At 38.6% G+C, this 14855-nt stretch overlaps 1 protein-coding gene across 10 annotated transcripts in view; it reads right to left on the reverse strand.

Moving 5' to 3' along the window:
• ENOX1 (ecto-NOX disulfide-thiol exchanger 1) overlaps window positions 1-14855 on the reverse strand; it is a 289993-nt gene that overhangs the window by 53611 nt on the left and 221527 nt on the right. For all 10 annotated transcript variants that reach the window (XM_017733589.1, XM_017733588.1, XM_017733579.1 and 7 more), the window contains 2 exons: window positions 13966-14072; window positions 10574-10691 (listed from right to left, as the gene is read on the reverse strand). In XM_017733589.1, coding sequence (XP_017589078.1) covers window positions 10574-10691; window positions 13966-14072 — 225 coding nt within the window. The remainder of the gene's footprint in view (window positions 1-10573; window positions 10692-13965; window positions 14073-14855) is intronic.

Below are 14855 nucleotides of genomic sequence, written 5' to 3' on the forward strand. Positions count from 1 at the left end.
TATGTTACATAATCTTATATATATTGCATAAAGGTATCGTATGCATGCATGTACATGAGATACATAAAACACTTAAGATATTCAAGGATTATTGTATATTATCCATGTAGGGGGGTCACTGATGGTCACTTCTTAGGAGTCAAAGTGCCTCTTATATTTTTACTCAGATTTAAACAATCAGCACTGCCACTTGCAGACACGTGACTGCATCACAGCTGTTGGCATTTGAACTAGGAACTACATTCAGGCTCAGCACCACTGCGATAACTTGAAAAAAGTATTCTGTAGGATTTATGAAAAAAATGCCATTGCTGCTTGGAAACAAACTTGACAGTGTGCACGTGAATCCCTCAATTTGTCACATTCATTAGGGAAGAAAGGGCTGATCTGAGTGGTTTAAATTACTGTGGTGATTTGAATTGGTCTGATTTATAATAGGCAAATTTTGTTCATGAATGTAAAGTGCTTTCTATAAATGTGAGGATAAACCACTTTCGAACAAAATTCTATTGCACCTTAAATTGCAGGAGAGTGTTTATCCAGCTATCTCTCTGACCTTGTAGTGGATTTAGAGGGCTGAGTTAATTTTTCTTTTAAAATTGTGCATAATACTGAAATACTTGCTCAGTTACTTTTGCCTTAGATAAAGATGGATTTTAAATGAGAATACATTTTTTCCCCTTTATGCCTTAGAAAGCATAAGCAAATGGTGACATGAAACTTGTAATTTTTTGACTCACATTCAGAGACAGAATTTCTTGAGCAATTTATCCCTTATGTGAATGGAAGAGTGTTCAGAAGAGCTGTATCTGCAAGCCAAAACCTCCTTTACTCCCCTCCATTCTGCTTCAAGAATACTCAGTACATGTAAATAGAGGCCACTGTGCTTTTCCACAATTTAACATGTTTAGCAGGTATTTTCTCAGCTTCTGAAAAATAAAACGTGTTGCAAACTTGCAGAAAACAGGTTTCTACAGAGGTCAGTTAGGTACTTCCAGGCCTTTCAGAAACAGACATTTTATTGAAATTTGCAGAAAGTGTGTAGCTTTGAAGAGATAAGTGTGAAATAGTCCTTGTACCAGATTTTCTGAGTAAGCCACAACTTAGGACATTTTATCTGCGGGTGTTGAGCAGAACGTGAGTGCAAACACTCTGACCAGCAGGGAGTAGCTTGAAGGATCAGGGTTTTACAGCACAGACATCTCAACATCTTTCAAAAAACGTTATGAGACAGATGACTATCTCAGAACAACATAGGGAGAGTTATTGCTTTTTATCATGTTCTTCCTCGACTGTTAAAAATTCTCACTAGTCTCCAGGAAAATTTAAGAAGGAAGATAGTCTGTATCTGACACATGACAAAGAAGCAAAGAAGAAAGTGGTTTTAGGAGCCAGCAACCACCCAAGTACCTTCAGAGAGATACCTGGTTGACGTGCAAGATGGAAGATGGGCACTTGGCTGTTGCAGAAGCAGCCCAGCAATCACTGCATACAAGTGCTGTAGAGACATGCTTGCACAGTCCTTGTACCAAATAAAACTTGCAATGCATCAAATATTTGTAGGGCTGGATATATAAACAAGAGGTTCCAAACTATTTTGCCTGTTGAAAGGCAAACAAACAACAAAAAACCCAATAAAAATTCCTAATTTAAAACCGAAAAACACCACCAGCAAAACAAACCACCTTTCTGTATGCTGATGTTCAAGGTGTCACACGTTGGAACTAATGGTGTGGTATCTAGTTTTTCAGTGTGTCATTTCACATCCTAAAGGACAGTTCGTTTTCTCTTCTCTCTGCCATGAATCTAAACCCAAATAAGACTAAAAGAAGATCACTCACCTCCAAGCAGCTTTGAATCCACTTGGCTTTCAAATTTATGAATCAAATCCCACAGTATACTTGTCATGAAAATGCTATACTATGGATACGTGTCATTAGTAAGAAGCTTACTTTCTTGAGATGGCCTTTATCCAAAACAAGAAGCAGGACATCATGAAACTCCTCTGAATCTAAGATTCATTCACCAAAGTAAAACAGCATCACTAACTAGCAGTAGTTTGGGGTGTTCTGTAGCAGAAACTCTGCTGGGTGTGTTTTTAACTCCTGGCATGCAATCACAGACTGCCAGTCGGCTGGACACACAAGGAAGCAGAAGATTCATGCTTTGAAAAGGAAGCTTTTAAAGATTTGGCAGCTTCAGCAACCCTTGCATGTCTCATGACATAAGAACACTCCCCAAACCTGCAATTATGAGCTTAGAAGCTTGCACTGACATTAGAAAAGAATCTTCTTTATGATCATTGTCTCCTGTGACATGTTGGCAATGGCTGATGATCCCTGGAAATAATGGTGAGTAAGAAGGCACCTAAATCTCCACCTCAAGCAATATCTGCAAACTTCTCTAATGTGCCAGGGTGAGAAGGGCTTCTAAAAACAAGGGCATGAGGGGCAGCGTGATTAAGAAGATGTAACCCCAAGATCTGAGTTTAAACACTAATAGAAATGATCTTTCTCTGGAGGTCAGAAATAACATTTAGGCTAAAGCCACTCTTGAAGGAATCTGTTCTTTGTGCTCTGTTCAGAATCAACCATCTTCAATGTTATAAATAGGGCTCATTCTCTTGAAGGCTTAATATGAAAGAAAAAGCACAGAAGTTTTATATTGGAGAGGGCACTCTAAGGAAGGTCACTTTATAGAAAGCATGAAATGTAATTTGGAGAAGAATGCTAATACCAGCTATATCAGATTGTGAGGAAGCTGAAAACAGCATATGTTCTAATATTGTCTTTTATTGATTTTGCTGCCAACATCCCACTTCAACAATGTTACAGCCGCACTTCAGGACTCTTAATGGAGGGGGATGGAGAAAATCAATATACAGAGCTTGCTTCTGCTCCCATTGAATTCCGTGTGAGTTACATTATTAACTGCAATGAGCAGAGGACAGAGTTCAGACTGTTTCATCACTTTGTGTTTGTTTATTCTTTCCCTTTTTATTTAACCTCCTGAGGGGCAATGTGTATTTTTATCCTATGTTTTGGAAAAGTCCCATTTAAATAGGGCAATCCCTTATCAAACTGTAAGTTTACATGTTAGAAATGATGTCCTGCTTTATGAAACTGAATGAAAAATTATAGCCTGTATCATGAATTGAGAAAGTTGTAATAAAAGATAAAGGATTTGAAATAAATTCTTATAACAAAATCATTTTTTTCTTAAAAATATTTTCATTCCAATATGAAGCAAATAGAAGCAGTTTAGTTTTCACTGACTTGTAAAATATTTCTTTCAATGTACATTGTTTTCTCTATTACAAATAGACGGGATGTACCTGAGCTTCTTTTCACTATTATTTTAATGGTATTTACACAAAATGAAATATGCTAAAATTATCTCCAAGAATTATAAGCATCATCTTCATTCCAACAACATGCTGTTAATTTTGTTCTAGCATGAATGCAAAACATATTTCAACATGCTGTCAAAATGAGACACTAAGAATGTCAATAAAATAACACTAAAATAAATGTAAATTTAGACTGCTGTCACAAGTGGCTGCTTGGTTTTGTGAAGATGTTAGGTTGCTATAGCATTTTCCATAGCAACTTTGCATCTTATTACATAAATAATCCCTCAGTGTCCTTAAAGCTTACTAAAAACAGGATTAAATCTATTCTCATATGTAATGATCCTGCATAAAACCTTATCAGTATGAAATACCCAGAAAACTTGATAAATTGTAATCTAGATAATAGTATTTCTGGCAGTGGAAAAGCATCAAAGCACAACAGACTTGTTTCGTAGTAAACAGGACAACCTCCTACCCCCCACGTTAGGAAAATGCCTTTGAAGTGCCTGTTTCCTCTAAAATTTGGAAGTTAGATGAAACCCTTCCCTGCTGCATCCACAGGACAGCACAGACCTCCATCCCGGAGCCTATGTGTTGTACATGATCCAGAAGAACTGGCCCAGTCCCTGGGACAGGACAAGACTGTCTTTACTCCCCAGGGAACTACAGCCAGCCCTGATTCATCAAGACTTTTCTGCTAAATTCAGCTGCACAAGAAGCATTATTAGAGGCAAATGGACTTAAAACCAGGGGCATAAAATTAGGCCCCTGCCTACATGCTTTCTGAACTTCAGCCTATTTTTGTAAAAGCTGTGGGAAAAACGAAATGCATTTTATAGCACAAAATTGGAGCCTGCCTGATGATAACAGCTCTGAACTGGCATGCTGTGAAAGACACTAGAGCAGAGTTTTCCCAGCATAGAGGGAGTAATCATCTTGTGCTGCTTTCTAGTGATCGCCCCTGATGGTTCCAGGGAGCAAAGCTGATTGTCTGCTGTGTCCAGAGCATTTCCATTCGAAGGGAAGATACTCTGCTCACAGAGCTCAAAAGGGCTGTTCAGCTGTCTTCTCTGGCAGACAGGGGACGGTGTCACTACAGCGATGATTCAGAGCCTCATATTTTAAATTCGTTCTTTTCTTTCAGAAGGCTTCTCAAACCTGGTTGGTAGCTTCTGTTGACAGGGTTTATTTATTAATCACTGCAAGACTGCTTATGACACCAGCTTCTGATGGCTTTGAAATGGTACCACTTTATTTAAGGAATAAAAAGCAATGTTAGCCCATTAATTTCTAAAGTAAATACATTCTATTATTTTACATTATGTTTATCAATAAGTACTTAAAAGGACAATAGGCAAATTATGGGTTTGTTAAATACCAGTGAAATCTGATGCCAAAAGGTTCTGGGATGGGGAGGTAAGGACAGAAAAACAAAGCAGACTTTTGCTTGAAACAAAATCTCCCACAAACCCAAAAGGTTAGTCTTACAAGGAAGGAAGGGAGAATTATCTGATCTCTGAGATCAGGAGGAAGAAGAAGATTTGACATGAAATCTGCTGTGACACTTGTTCAGTTGGAAAAAAAAAAGGAAGACCAAAGCTCAGCTCCACGCAGCTGGGGCTCGGCGATTTCTATTCAAAGTTTTAACAAGCAATATAAAGCTTTCCTACCAGTTTAATCCACCTATAAAACACAGCTTCCGTTCCATGTGTGTATCACTGCATTCACAAGAGCCTTAGAAAAAGCAAAAGAGGATTGAATTGCAGAGAAAAGATGAACAAGCAACACACAGATCACTCTGGTGTTGTTTCAGGCTTTCCTTGAAGACTTGCCAGGCTTGCAACTTTCAAGACAGACTTGTAAACAATATCCCAAAGCCTGTTTTATGCTGTGTGGACCAGGGTGTGATTTTCAAATACTGACTTTTACAAGGACTTATACTCTTCTGTGGGATGGACTGCCCACTATTCAGCCTGTCTCTTACAGCAAGTGACATAGCTGATGCTGCAAACAGGACAGATCAGTTCAGGACAGCATTAAAGATCCAACTTCTGTGTTTAAGTTTGGCACCCCCTTTAAGTATGTTTGAAAATGCTGCCATAGAGGATGTCCTCCCTAACTTGCAAAGCCGCACCAATCTCATACGTTCAAACTGGGCTTGCATTATGTAACTTGCAATTTATTATTTGCACACAGTTCCTGAGATGTTATTAAGCTACTTCATCACAGGTAGTACAATGGTGGTGAACTGCTCCAGGGGTCCAATGTGTAGGCTATTGCAAGTCCGTTGAGCTGCAGGGAGACCTATGCCAAGAAACTTATCATCCATGTGGACAGAACAGGCAGTGGCTGAATGAAAGGAAGAACCATTGCCTCCATTTGATATTACAGAACTGAGATAACACGAATTCATTGATTAGTCCAGGCAGGGGATATGAGCTGGGATTTGGCCTAGAGCTCTGGCATCCCAGTCAAACACCTTAGTCACACACTATTCTTCCTGCACCCCTCTGTGAGCACAGTGCATTTCATTCTTCTCTGCAGCACCAGCGCCAGTCTCTCGCTGAAGTTGGAGTTGCTAGAATTAATGGCATGTTGCTGTGTACTGCAAAAGCAAAAGATTAACCCACCTCCCCTTACAGTAAAATTACAGGTGCTTTGTAGGCATGAACCAAATTCCAGCTCTTCTCCACAACACACATCTTCACTAATTCTTAAAATCACTTTCGAGGCTTTTACATGTGGTTCCTTACTCCCCGTGCCAGCAGGTGGGAGAGGAAGCATCCATAAATCCTGATGATTCTGAAGATTTTTGTATATCCTCTAGACTCCAGCACTGAATCTCCTTTTTCTCCCTTGAGCTAATGCTTCAGTAGCTGTGTCTTGACTTTCAAAGATATTAACTGAGTTGCCATTCATCATTATTATTTTTTTTCTTAGCAATCTTCCAGCTTTACTTCAGCAATCCTCTTGTATCTTTCAAACTCCAAAATCCACATTGCAGAAAAATCACTGTTTAAAGGCTGAATTTTGGGAAAAAAAAAAATTAAAGTAATAGCTGGTCCCACGAGTGAGATTCACTCAGTCTCAGGTCAGACTTTTGCCAGCTTTGCCTGGAATAGAAATGACTTTTAGTCTGTGAAACCAGGAGGATTTCCTATAAACCAGGCATATATGACAGTTGAACAAAATTATTGGATACCCTAGTATCCAGTAAGTAGTTTGCAGTAGTTTTAGATGATCTCCAACATAACAAACAAGTAGTGAAGCCTTCCTTTTCCTTAAAGATTCAGCTTGTAGAATAGAGTAGGGTACTGACTAAGCCTGGGGAGAATGACCTGTAAAATACCTGGAACAGCAGGTCTGTGTGCAGGAGGCAGTGGCCCAGGCCTGCAGCGTGGACTGGGGAGTGGAAGACAGGTTTAGGAGATTGGAGATGCCAGTTCTCATTCCAGATCTGCCACTGAGTCACTGATAGCAATAAATCAAGTTCATTAATAGCTAGCAGAAGCACAATTCGCAGATGAAAGAAGAGGATTTGAATCTAGAATGGAGGGACACACGTTGCAAGAGGTCCCTAAGGACTTGTTCTGATTGTCACAAGACCAAATCTTCCCAAACAAAGGTCAGTTTCTAACATCCACCATGATTTGATCTCTTGTATGACATAATACTTAGCATGACTTGAAGAAAAATGCAAACTATTCTTAGTAACAGGTTATTCATCCCCAGATGTTATTGTGTGCTAAGGTGTCAGCTACCTGTAACATTGCTCTGTGTCCTGCTTGCAGCTGGGATACAGTTAATTTTCTTCCTAGTAGCTGTGTTTTGGATTTAGTATGAGAAGATTGTTGATAACACACTGATGTTTTAGTTGCTGCTAAATAGCGCTTTCTTTAAACCAAGAACTTTTCAGTTTCCTATGCTCTGCCAGTGAGGAGGTGCATAAGAGGCCTGGAGGGAGCAACTTAGCCAGAAGGATATTCCATACCACAGAGCTGCTAGTATGCTCAGTATATAAACTGAGGGGAGGGGCATATTGCCACTGGGGGACAAGCTGGTGATTGGTCGGAGGGTGGTGAGCAATTGTGCATTACTTCTTTCCCTTGGATTTTATTTCCATCTCTCTCTCCTTTTCATCACCATTACTACTACTACTACTACTACTATTATTATTATTACCATTATCATCATCATTATATTTTGTTCAATTATTAAGCTGTCCTTATGTCAACCCACAACTTACTCCTTTTATTTTCCGATTCTCCTCCCCATTGCACTGGGCTAGGGGAGTGAGCAAGCAGCTGAGTCATGTTGCCAGCTAGGTCAAACCACAACACTCTGAAACCCAAAGTCCAGCAGTTCTGGACAAGCATTCAAGCACCAAAGTACTTCTTCATGGTCTCAGGACTTAGATGTGTTGCGCTTTTTTCAAATGCTGGGGCTGGCATACACCTTCTTTTTCTCAGGGTGATTAATAGGTTTCTCTTCAGACATCCTAGAGGAAAGTTTTCATTCTAACTACCTAGCTGTGAGAAGATGTGACACACTCAGTGTGTTTTCTTCCAGAAAAGAAGAAATTATGCTGGGAGACTCCTGAAACTACACTTTACCGAGACAGAATGAGGTCTTAGAACCCATTCTAAATTGTTGAATTAATTAAGCCTTCTTGTACTAGCAGCAACTTAACCAGGCAAACCACTGAATAAAAGACCTGACACAGGTGTTAAAGCCTGAGGGAATCTCTGTCACTTATTATAGTTTTGGGATGGTAACTTCCCAGCAGTCTTGCTCCCACTGCCAAAAAGGGCAGGCTGAAAAGTAATGTCCTCAAGAAAATTGTTGGAATGGCAGAACATGCAGTCCAGAGCTCTGGAACCATCCAAATCAATTCATCATGTCTCACTGCTTCAGCTGCTTTTGGATTTAGACTTTTAAACCTTTATGTGTGCATGCTGTCCTTGAATTGAAGTGGCACAATATCTTCATGTTACTCAAGTCTTGCTCTTCCCATGGTTAAGTACTTAGATAAAAATTTTAAGAAAGGAGTTTAAAAATAAAGAAAGTGACAATGTTTTCTTACTGTGCAGGATGATTTCTTTGTGACAAGACTCTTTAAAAGACATTCTTCATACAACAGAGGTGACTGTGAATACAAATAGCCACTCCAGTGACATAAAGTGGTGGTTCTGGAATGACATACTCAGAAAGAGAGGAAAAAAATGAAAAAGAGAGGGCAGCTAACACAAATAATAATTTTTAAAAATGTCAGAAGATGGAAAAAAGAGTCACATAAGAATAATAATAAAAAAAGTCTCAGTTTACTTTCATTTACCAGTGTTTTATACCCAACAGCTCCTTTGGTTTAACTCCAAGTTCCCTCTACTGTCATTGACAGGAGAACCAAACGCACTTGCTTTAGTTGAGAGTGTAGTGTTGAAAGAAGAAAGCCATAGCATTAATTTTAGAACTTGATGACTATGTATGCAGCAGGATAGATCAACTCCACTGAGTTTTAGAGGATGATGAATGGTACAGCAACCAATGATGGACGCATACTCAAGTGGATTCATATCATTAAATTTTGATTTAGAATGCAACACAGTACTGGGTTTGCTCAAGTGGCCACATTGTAACAGTACAAATAACCTGAAATTGTTCTGGATAGAATGCTGTAGAAATCTCAGATATCAAAACTTTTGACAGTAATGTCCTCTTTTCATGCATGAAAACAAAACATGCTTTCCTATCTGTGATGTTACAAAGCGAATGACCAGCACAGCTCTGCCCTAAGCATGCATATATTAAACCTGGCTGAGCTGGTAAGTATTACAGTGCAAAACATTCTTGCTCCTCTTGTGGCATGCATGTATGTATTTCTGGCTCTGCCTTCCTGTTGTTAGTTTTAATGACTTTTCTCTATGAGAGTGGACACAGTCAATGTAAAATGATTAGATAGTCATAAAAATTGCTGATTCCTAGCAGTTCCTTGTTTGCAATGACCCACTGTCTCAGCTTCAAACACTCTGCTAATGATATCTAGAAAATAAAAATCCACACAATTAGCCCAGCAAAAATTAAGGCTGCTCTTTATGGGTTTTACTATTGCATTTTTCTTCCAGGAAAAATATTAAATCTCCCTTCAAGAGAGATGTCACAGTAAAAATTTCTTTGCTAGAATGACACTCCTTCCTTTGGTCTTTACTTCTGGAGACCTTCAGCCTCATAGAGTATCTTGTCATGGGAGGAGCCAAAGAGTTCTTCTCTCTGTAAGCTTGAATCCACACTTTTCCACTGGCATATATAAATGACTTGAAATATTTAAAGGATGAAATCCTTTCCTTTCATACTACTGTGCCTGTATGAAAAGGACTAGATCAGGATTACCCTAATGGAGACTCTAATTTTATTTCCATATCATTCCTTCCTTCTTTATTTTCCTGAACTTTCACTGCTGCCTGGCAGTTTCTAGTCATGTTTTGGCTTCAGCTCCTGAAAATTTCATTCTTTATATGAGTGTCTAAACAAGCAAACCCTTGTTAGCAACTCACAAATTATTAGCCAATGCCAAGAAATAGAGCAAAGCATACATCCAGATCATGTTACCAGTTAGTAACTCTGTCAGCTTCTGAGCAACCTCTTGGTGTCCATCCTGGATAGCAGAGTATTTGTAGAAGGCTGATAAAGCTGCTTTTTTTATTCACATTACATGCACCCTTGTTCTTAGACTCATGATAGTTACCTAATGAGTATCTAATTCATGCAGAATGCAGTACCATATTCTGAAATTGGTACTCTTATAAAGGCAGTATGCAACCAAAAAATCCACCATTAAAATGCTATTTCTTAGAGAGATTAAGGATTATTATGTCTCTGTTGGAAAGCAAGCTAAGGCTTAGAGAGTACTGACCAAAGAATAACTTGAACTGGTCTCATAATAAAATATTGTTACAACCATGGAATGTAATGCTGTCATGCAAAACTGCAGAGAGTGCAGTAAGGAAACATAATGTTTCCAGCCAAGGGCAGAACTGGAGAATTTTCATCATTATAGAACATAGCAGGTGACAGACATCTCCTAGAGACAGCTTGCATCATTCAAATAACTAATTTATGAGAGTTTAAAATAAGATACTGTCTTATATAATCGGGTATCAACATGTCATTTCTCATATGTAAGCTTTTGTTTGCTTTTAATAAAACAACACTTCATATATTTACCTGAATCATCTACTCTCAGCTTTTTACTGGGATTGTCACCACTGTCATCATCGGACATTTCCATCTCCTCTTCCCGGCGGATTCCCATGAGCTGTTCACTGTGAGCATTTCGAAGCTCCTAAAATCCAAAATTACCTTTTGTCAGTATTAACATCCATAAAGTCATTATGCATTATTATTATCTGTTTTTAATACTGATCTGATTTTAATTATATGTCATTTATCATTGTAATCATATTTATTTGTGTATGAATATTTATAACAACAGAAGCACAGGGAATTCTTCCTGTGAAAGAGCTGAGTTTATCAAAGGTAGCTCTCAGGGAAAACAAGACAAAAAGTGACGTTCCATGTTGAATGATCTTTAGGTCTGCTAAACATAAGAGAATGTTTTAACAGCAGGGATAACACTTAAAATTGGTGTATAAAGCAGACTGATAAGGAGATTGTCAGCCTGCTTAAGGTATAGCTAATTCTTGCTTCCCTCTGCCACTTGAGGTATGATTAATTTGGCCAAATGTAAGTGTCTCCAACACACAAAGTTTATTAACTAAAAGGCACCCTAAAAGTGCCTTGTTCTCTCTGCTAATTGCAAAGGGAGCTGAGAGCAGCCAGTGCAGATCAAGAGCTCGGCATTGTAAGTGCCTAATACCGGTCAAAGGAAACTCACCCTCTGTCCCTATGCCCAGATTGCCTCATATTTAAAAGACCCAGTCCCATAACACTAGCCTGAAAATCTTTGCATCTTGGTCCAAAATGAGTGGCAGCAGGGACAGCTTGGTCGCCGGGCGACCGCTGCAAGGGCAGGCAGGAGGCCCCTGCACATGTCACCAGGAAAAGGATCAGCAGGCACGCGGGCTTTGTAGGAGTCTAGACGGTCTTTGTTCTGGGTAGAAAAGCTGGCGCGGGTGTAGCGACTGCCTTTTTAATGGCAGCACTGAGAAGATTGAGAGGACTCTATTTTGTCCTAATAATCCTGTCAGGTGTAACATGGGGATGCTGCACTGTGATTAGTGTAGGCTTTGTCCACCCGCAGACAGCTAATTTTTCTGCCAACAAAGAGCTTAATTCCCAAAGAGGTGGTTTGAAATCTTTGAAACAAGCGAGAGTTGTGCGGAAGGAGGAGACAGCATTGAGGAGTCCGACAACAGCTTTGTTCAATTAACAATTACCTGTCAGAGAGGGGCTGCGTGTAAAAAAGGGAAGGCATTTATCTTGAGCTGTACCCTTGGTTCATTGGCAAATCTCAAATATTCTGAAAAATGTATCTGTGCCCATTAATCCCAGCAAAGTCAAGAAATCTAATTAGTGGGTGTTTTACAGGAGAATAATTTCAAACTTTAAAAAAAATTATTAAAGGCTAAATTGTTAACCAGTGTCTAATGAAATCAGAAGTGCCTCTGGAAGAAACTGGCAAGCCATTTCTGAATTCCTCATTGGAAAAGGCCACCTGCACTTTTTCCTGGGGAAGTATACTTCTTACATGAGCAGACATCTGCTTACATTTACTCCCTCATTAGTGGACAAATGTCCTTGATGCATCAGTGTCTACATTATCAGCAAAGTCAATAATTTTCTATGGAGAATGTCTATGTATATGAGTCTTTTCTTTGGGCTTGGGTTTCTAGCAAAGCTTTTCTAAATTCAGGAAAAAACCAGAAGGTGATCAAGTAGTGAAACAAATCAACAGATAATATCATGGTTAGAAGATACAATTTAAATCAAATATACCATTTGGTATATTCCCATCACATCTCATATCTGAAAAACAGGCATTTCTGAAATATATTAGTTTAGCTAGATGCTTTGCATCATTTTGAATTTTTTTTTAGTTGTCCTTTTCTTAGGAAAAAAAAAGGCAGTAATGCTTGAAAAAAATGAGTAGAGATTTCAGGAAAGTCCAACTCTTACACATTTCAGTTTATTACATATTTAGAAACCAGCAAATGAATGATGCACCACATCCCTTTACAGAAAGTTAGTTTAAGAAGGGATGATCTTATTATAATTAAAATAATCTACTAGCAAATATTTTCATATTTCTCTAAAACACAAGACAAACATCAATCCCCAACTTCCCAACTTTCAATTGAACAAAGGCATTATCCACTACATATATGAAATATTTGTGAACAAAATGCAAAATACAGTTTGTACCAATAAATTGTGCTAACATTTTATTTTAAGTGTCCCATTATTGAAGTAATTTGGTATTCACCATAATAGCACTGATAATAAAGTATTCGTTTGGTATTCATGTGGATGTTACATTTAGTGCCATTGGTATTCAACTGTAATTTAGCATTAGTTAATGGACACTTAAAATGTTATCCAAATGATTTGTATCACAGCACTTCAGTGTTTCTCAAACTAAGTGTACAACACTTATTTTACAAGTGTACTACAAAATAATTAAATAAGTGCACCTTACCTTCTAAACTTTTTATTCTGAGACAGAGAAAAATCATTTAGAGGACTGTGATAGTAACAATCAACACACTGTACTACATGAAGGTAAACCAAGTGTATGTAAATTGCTGATATTGAAATCAAAAAAAAAAAGGAAGAAGAAAGAAAGGAAACAAGGACAGCGGTACTTACTTTTTAAAATACAGGCTCATAGCGTATATACTGAATTAAAATCGAAAGCTGGATGACCAAAACACAGGATGAGGTCTAGCACTTCCTTTGCTGCCACTCACAGCAAGGGGAGTTAGAATCCCATTTCCTCTGCTCATGCTTATGACAATCACACATGCATGGTCCCACATTGCTAACTCCGTGTGGTTGTATGATTACATTTATACTGGTTTCTTTGCAAGCATAATATTTAGAATCAATACAAGTGATGTATCTACTTTTTTAAAGATAAACATAGAACAAATGGGAAGGACTAGGTCACAGTTACGGACTTAATATGCTTAAGTCATTATTTAAGAAAGAAATTTTTTATTTTATTTTCCCTCAAAGTCATCTTATAATGACCATAAGATGACAAAGCAAAAAAAAAAAAATCTTTGCCACAGAATTCTTCTTTTAAAAACAGATCACGATGACTCCTAAATTCCTTATTTGAAAGCACTGTTCCTAATTTCTCTACTTCAGTTTATTGTTTTAGATAGTAAACATAATCTTCTAATGATTTCCCAAATTTTGCATGAAAAATAAAACCACATTGCTCCCTGTCTTCATGTTATTTAATGACTATTATCATAATGAGAGCAATGGGAGCAATTCATACTGTAGACGAGACTGTAAACGGCCAGTTGATTAACAGCTAAAATGGTAGCTGTAAATATTGCCAAATTCACTATGTCCAGCTACAATCACACTCGTTCTGTGTCAATCCAGCTGTGAGATGATGGATAGAAAGTAAAAATAAAATCACCAACCTCAGAATGCTTTCGCCAAATGTCTATGTTCTTTCGCTGGGCTTTCGAGAAATGGTCCCAAGCTTTTTGTCTGGTAGAAGCGTTGAAAACGGCGACAATCTGCTCAACTTTGGTGAACAAGGAAGTCAAACAAGACAAGCAATTTATGTTGTGATCACTATAGAGAAGCAAAGCAAAGACACTAGGAGTCTATGGATGATGTCATTACTGAAACAACATCATCAATATCCATCCAATGATGTGTCTTTTGTACTTACATTGTACCAATGTTGGAGATGTCTCCCTTCAAGTCTGTCTCCATAACTTTAGTCTACACAACTTTTAACTATGCACCAAGAACCAGGCATGCAGCTGCTTCCCCGTGATGTCTGCTGCCACTCCCTGTGCTGGCACACGCCTTTGCATGTGTGGCAATAGGTGTGTGACTACAGAAGTGACCCGAGAGACATCCACCTGGCACGCGTTCCCCGCGGCAGCGGCGTACAGATGGGCTATACTGACGACAGCATGGAAGGCAGGCAGGCTCTGCTTTGAAGGGTGACTATCTGGTAGTGGGAACCTGTCAGCAGGTGGGAAGGGCTAAACCATACATCAACTGCACTCTGTGGCTGCAGCTCCTGCTTCTCCTCTATTCAATATCAAAGGGCTCACCTGTGGTAGATCAGTCTGTGCTGTCTCCATGGCCTATGTATGGTTACATACATGAACAGACACTTTTTTCTTTCATATAAGATGAAGAAATGGGCTTCCCTCATTCAACTCTAATGAATTTGTTCCAAAGCCAAACATCAATATTTAGATCAATTATCTAGGACAATTAAGATCCTCAAGTTTTTAGTATTTGTTCATCTTCTCAGTTGAGAAGATTTTCTCTTAACACTCTTTCTCTT

Source organism: Corvus brachyrhynchos, unplaced genomic scaffold (genome assembly GCF_000691975.1).
Source record: "Corvus brachyrhynchos isolate BGI_N302 unplaced genomic scaffold, ASM69197v1 scaffold202, whole genome shotgun sequence".
NCBI lineage: Eukaryota > Metazoa > Chordata > Aves > Passeriformes > Corvidae > Corvus > Corvus brachyrhynchos.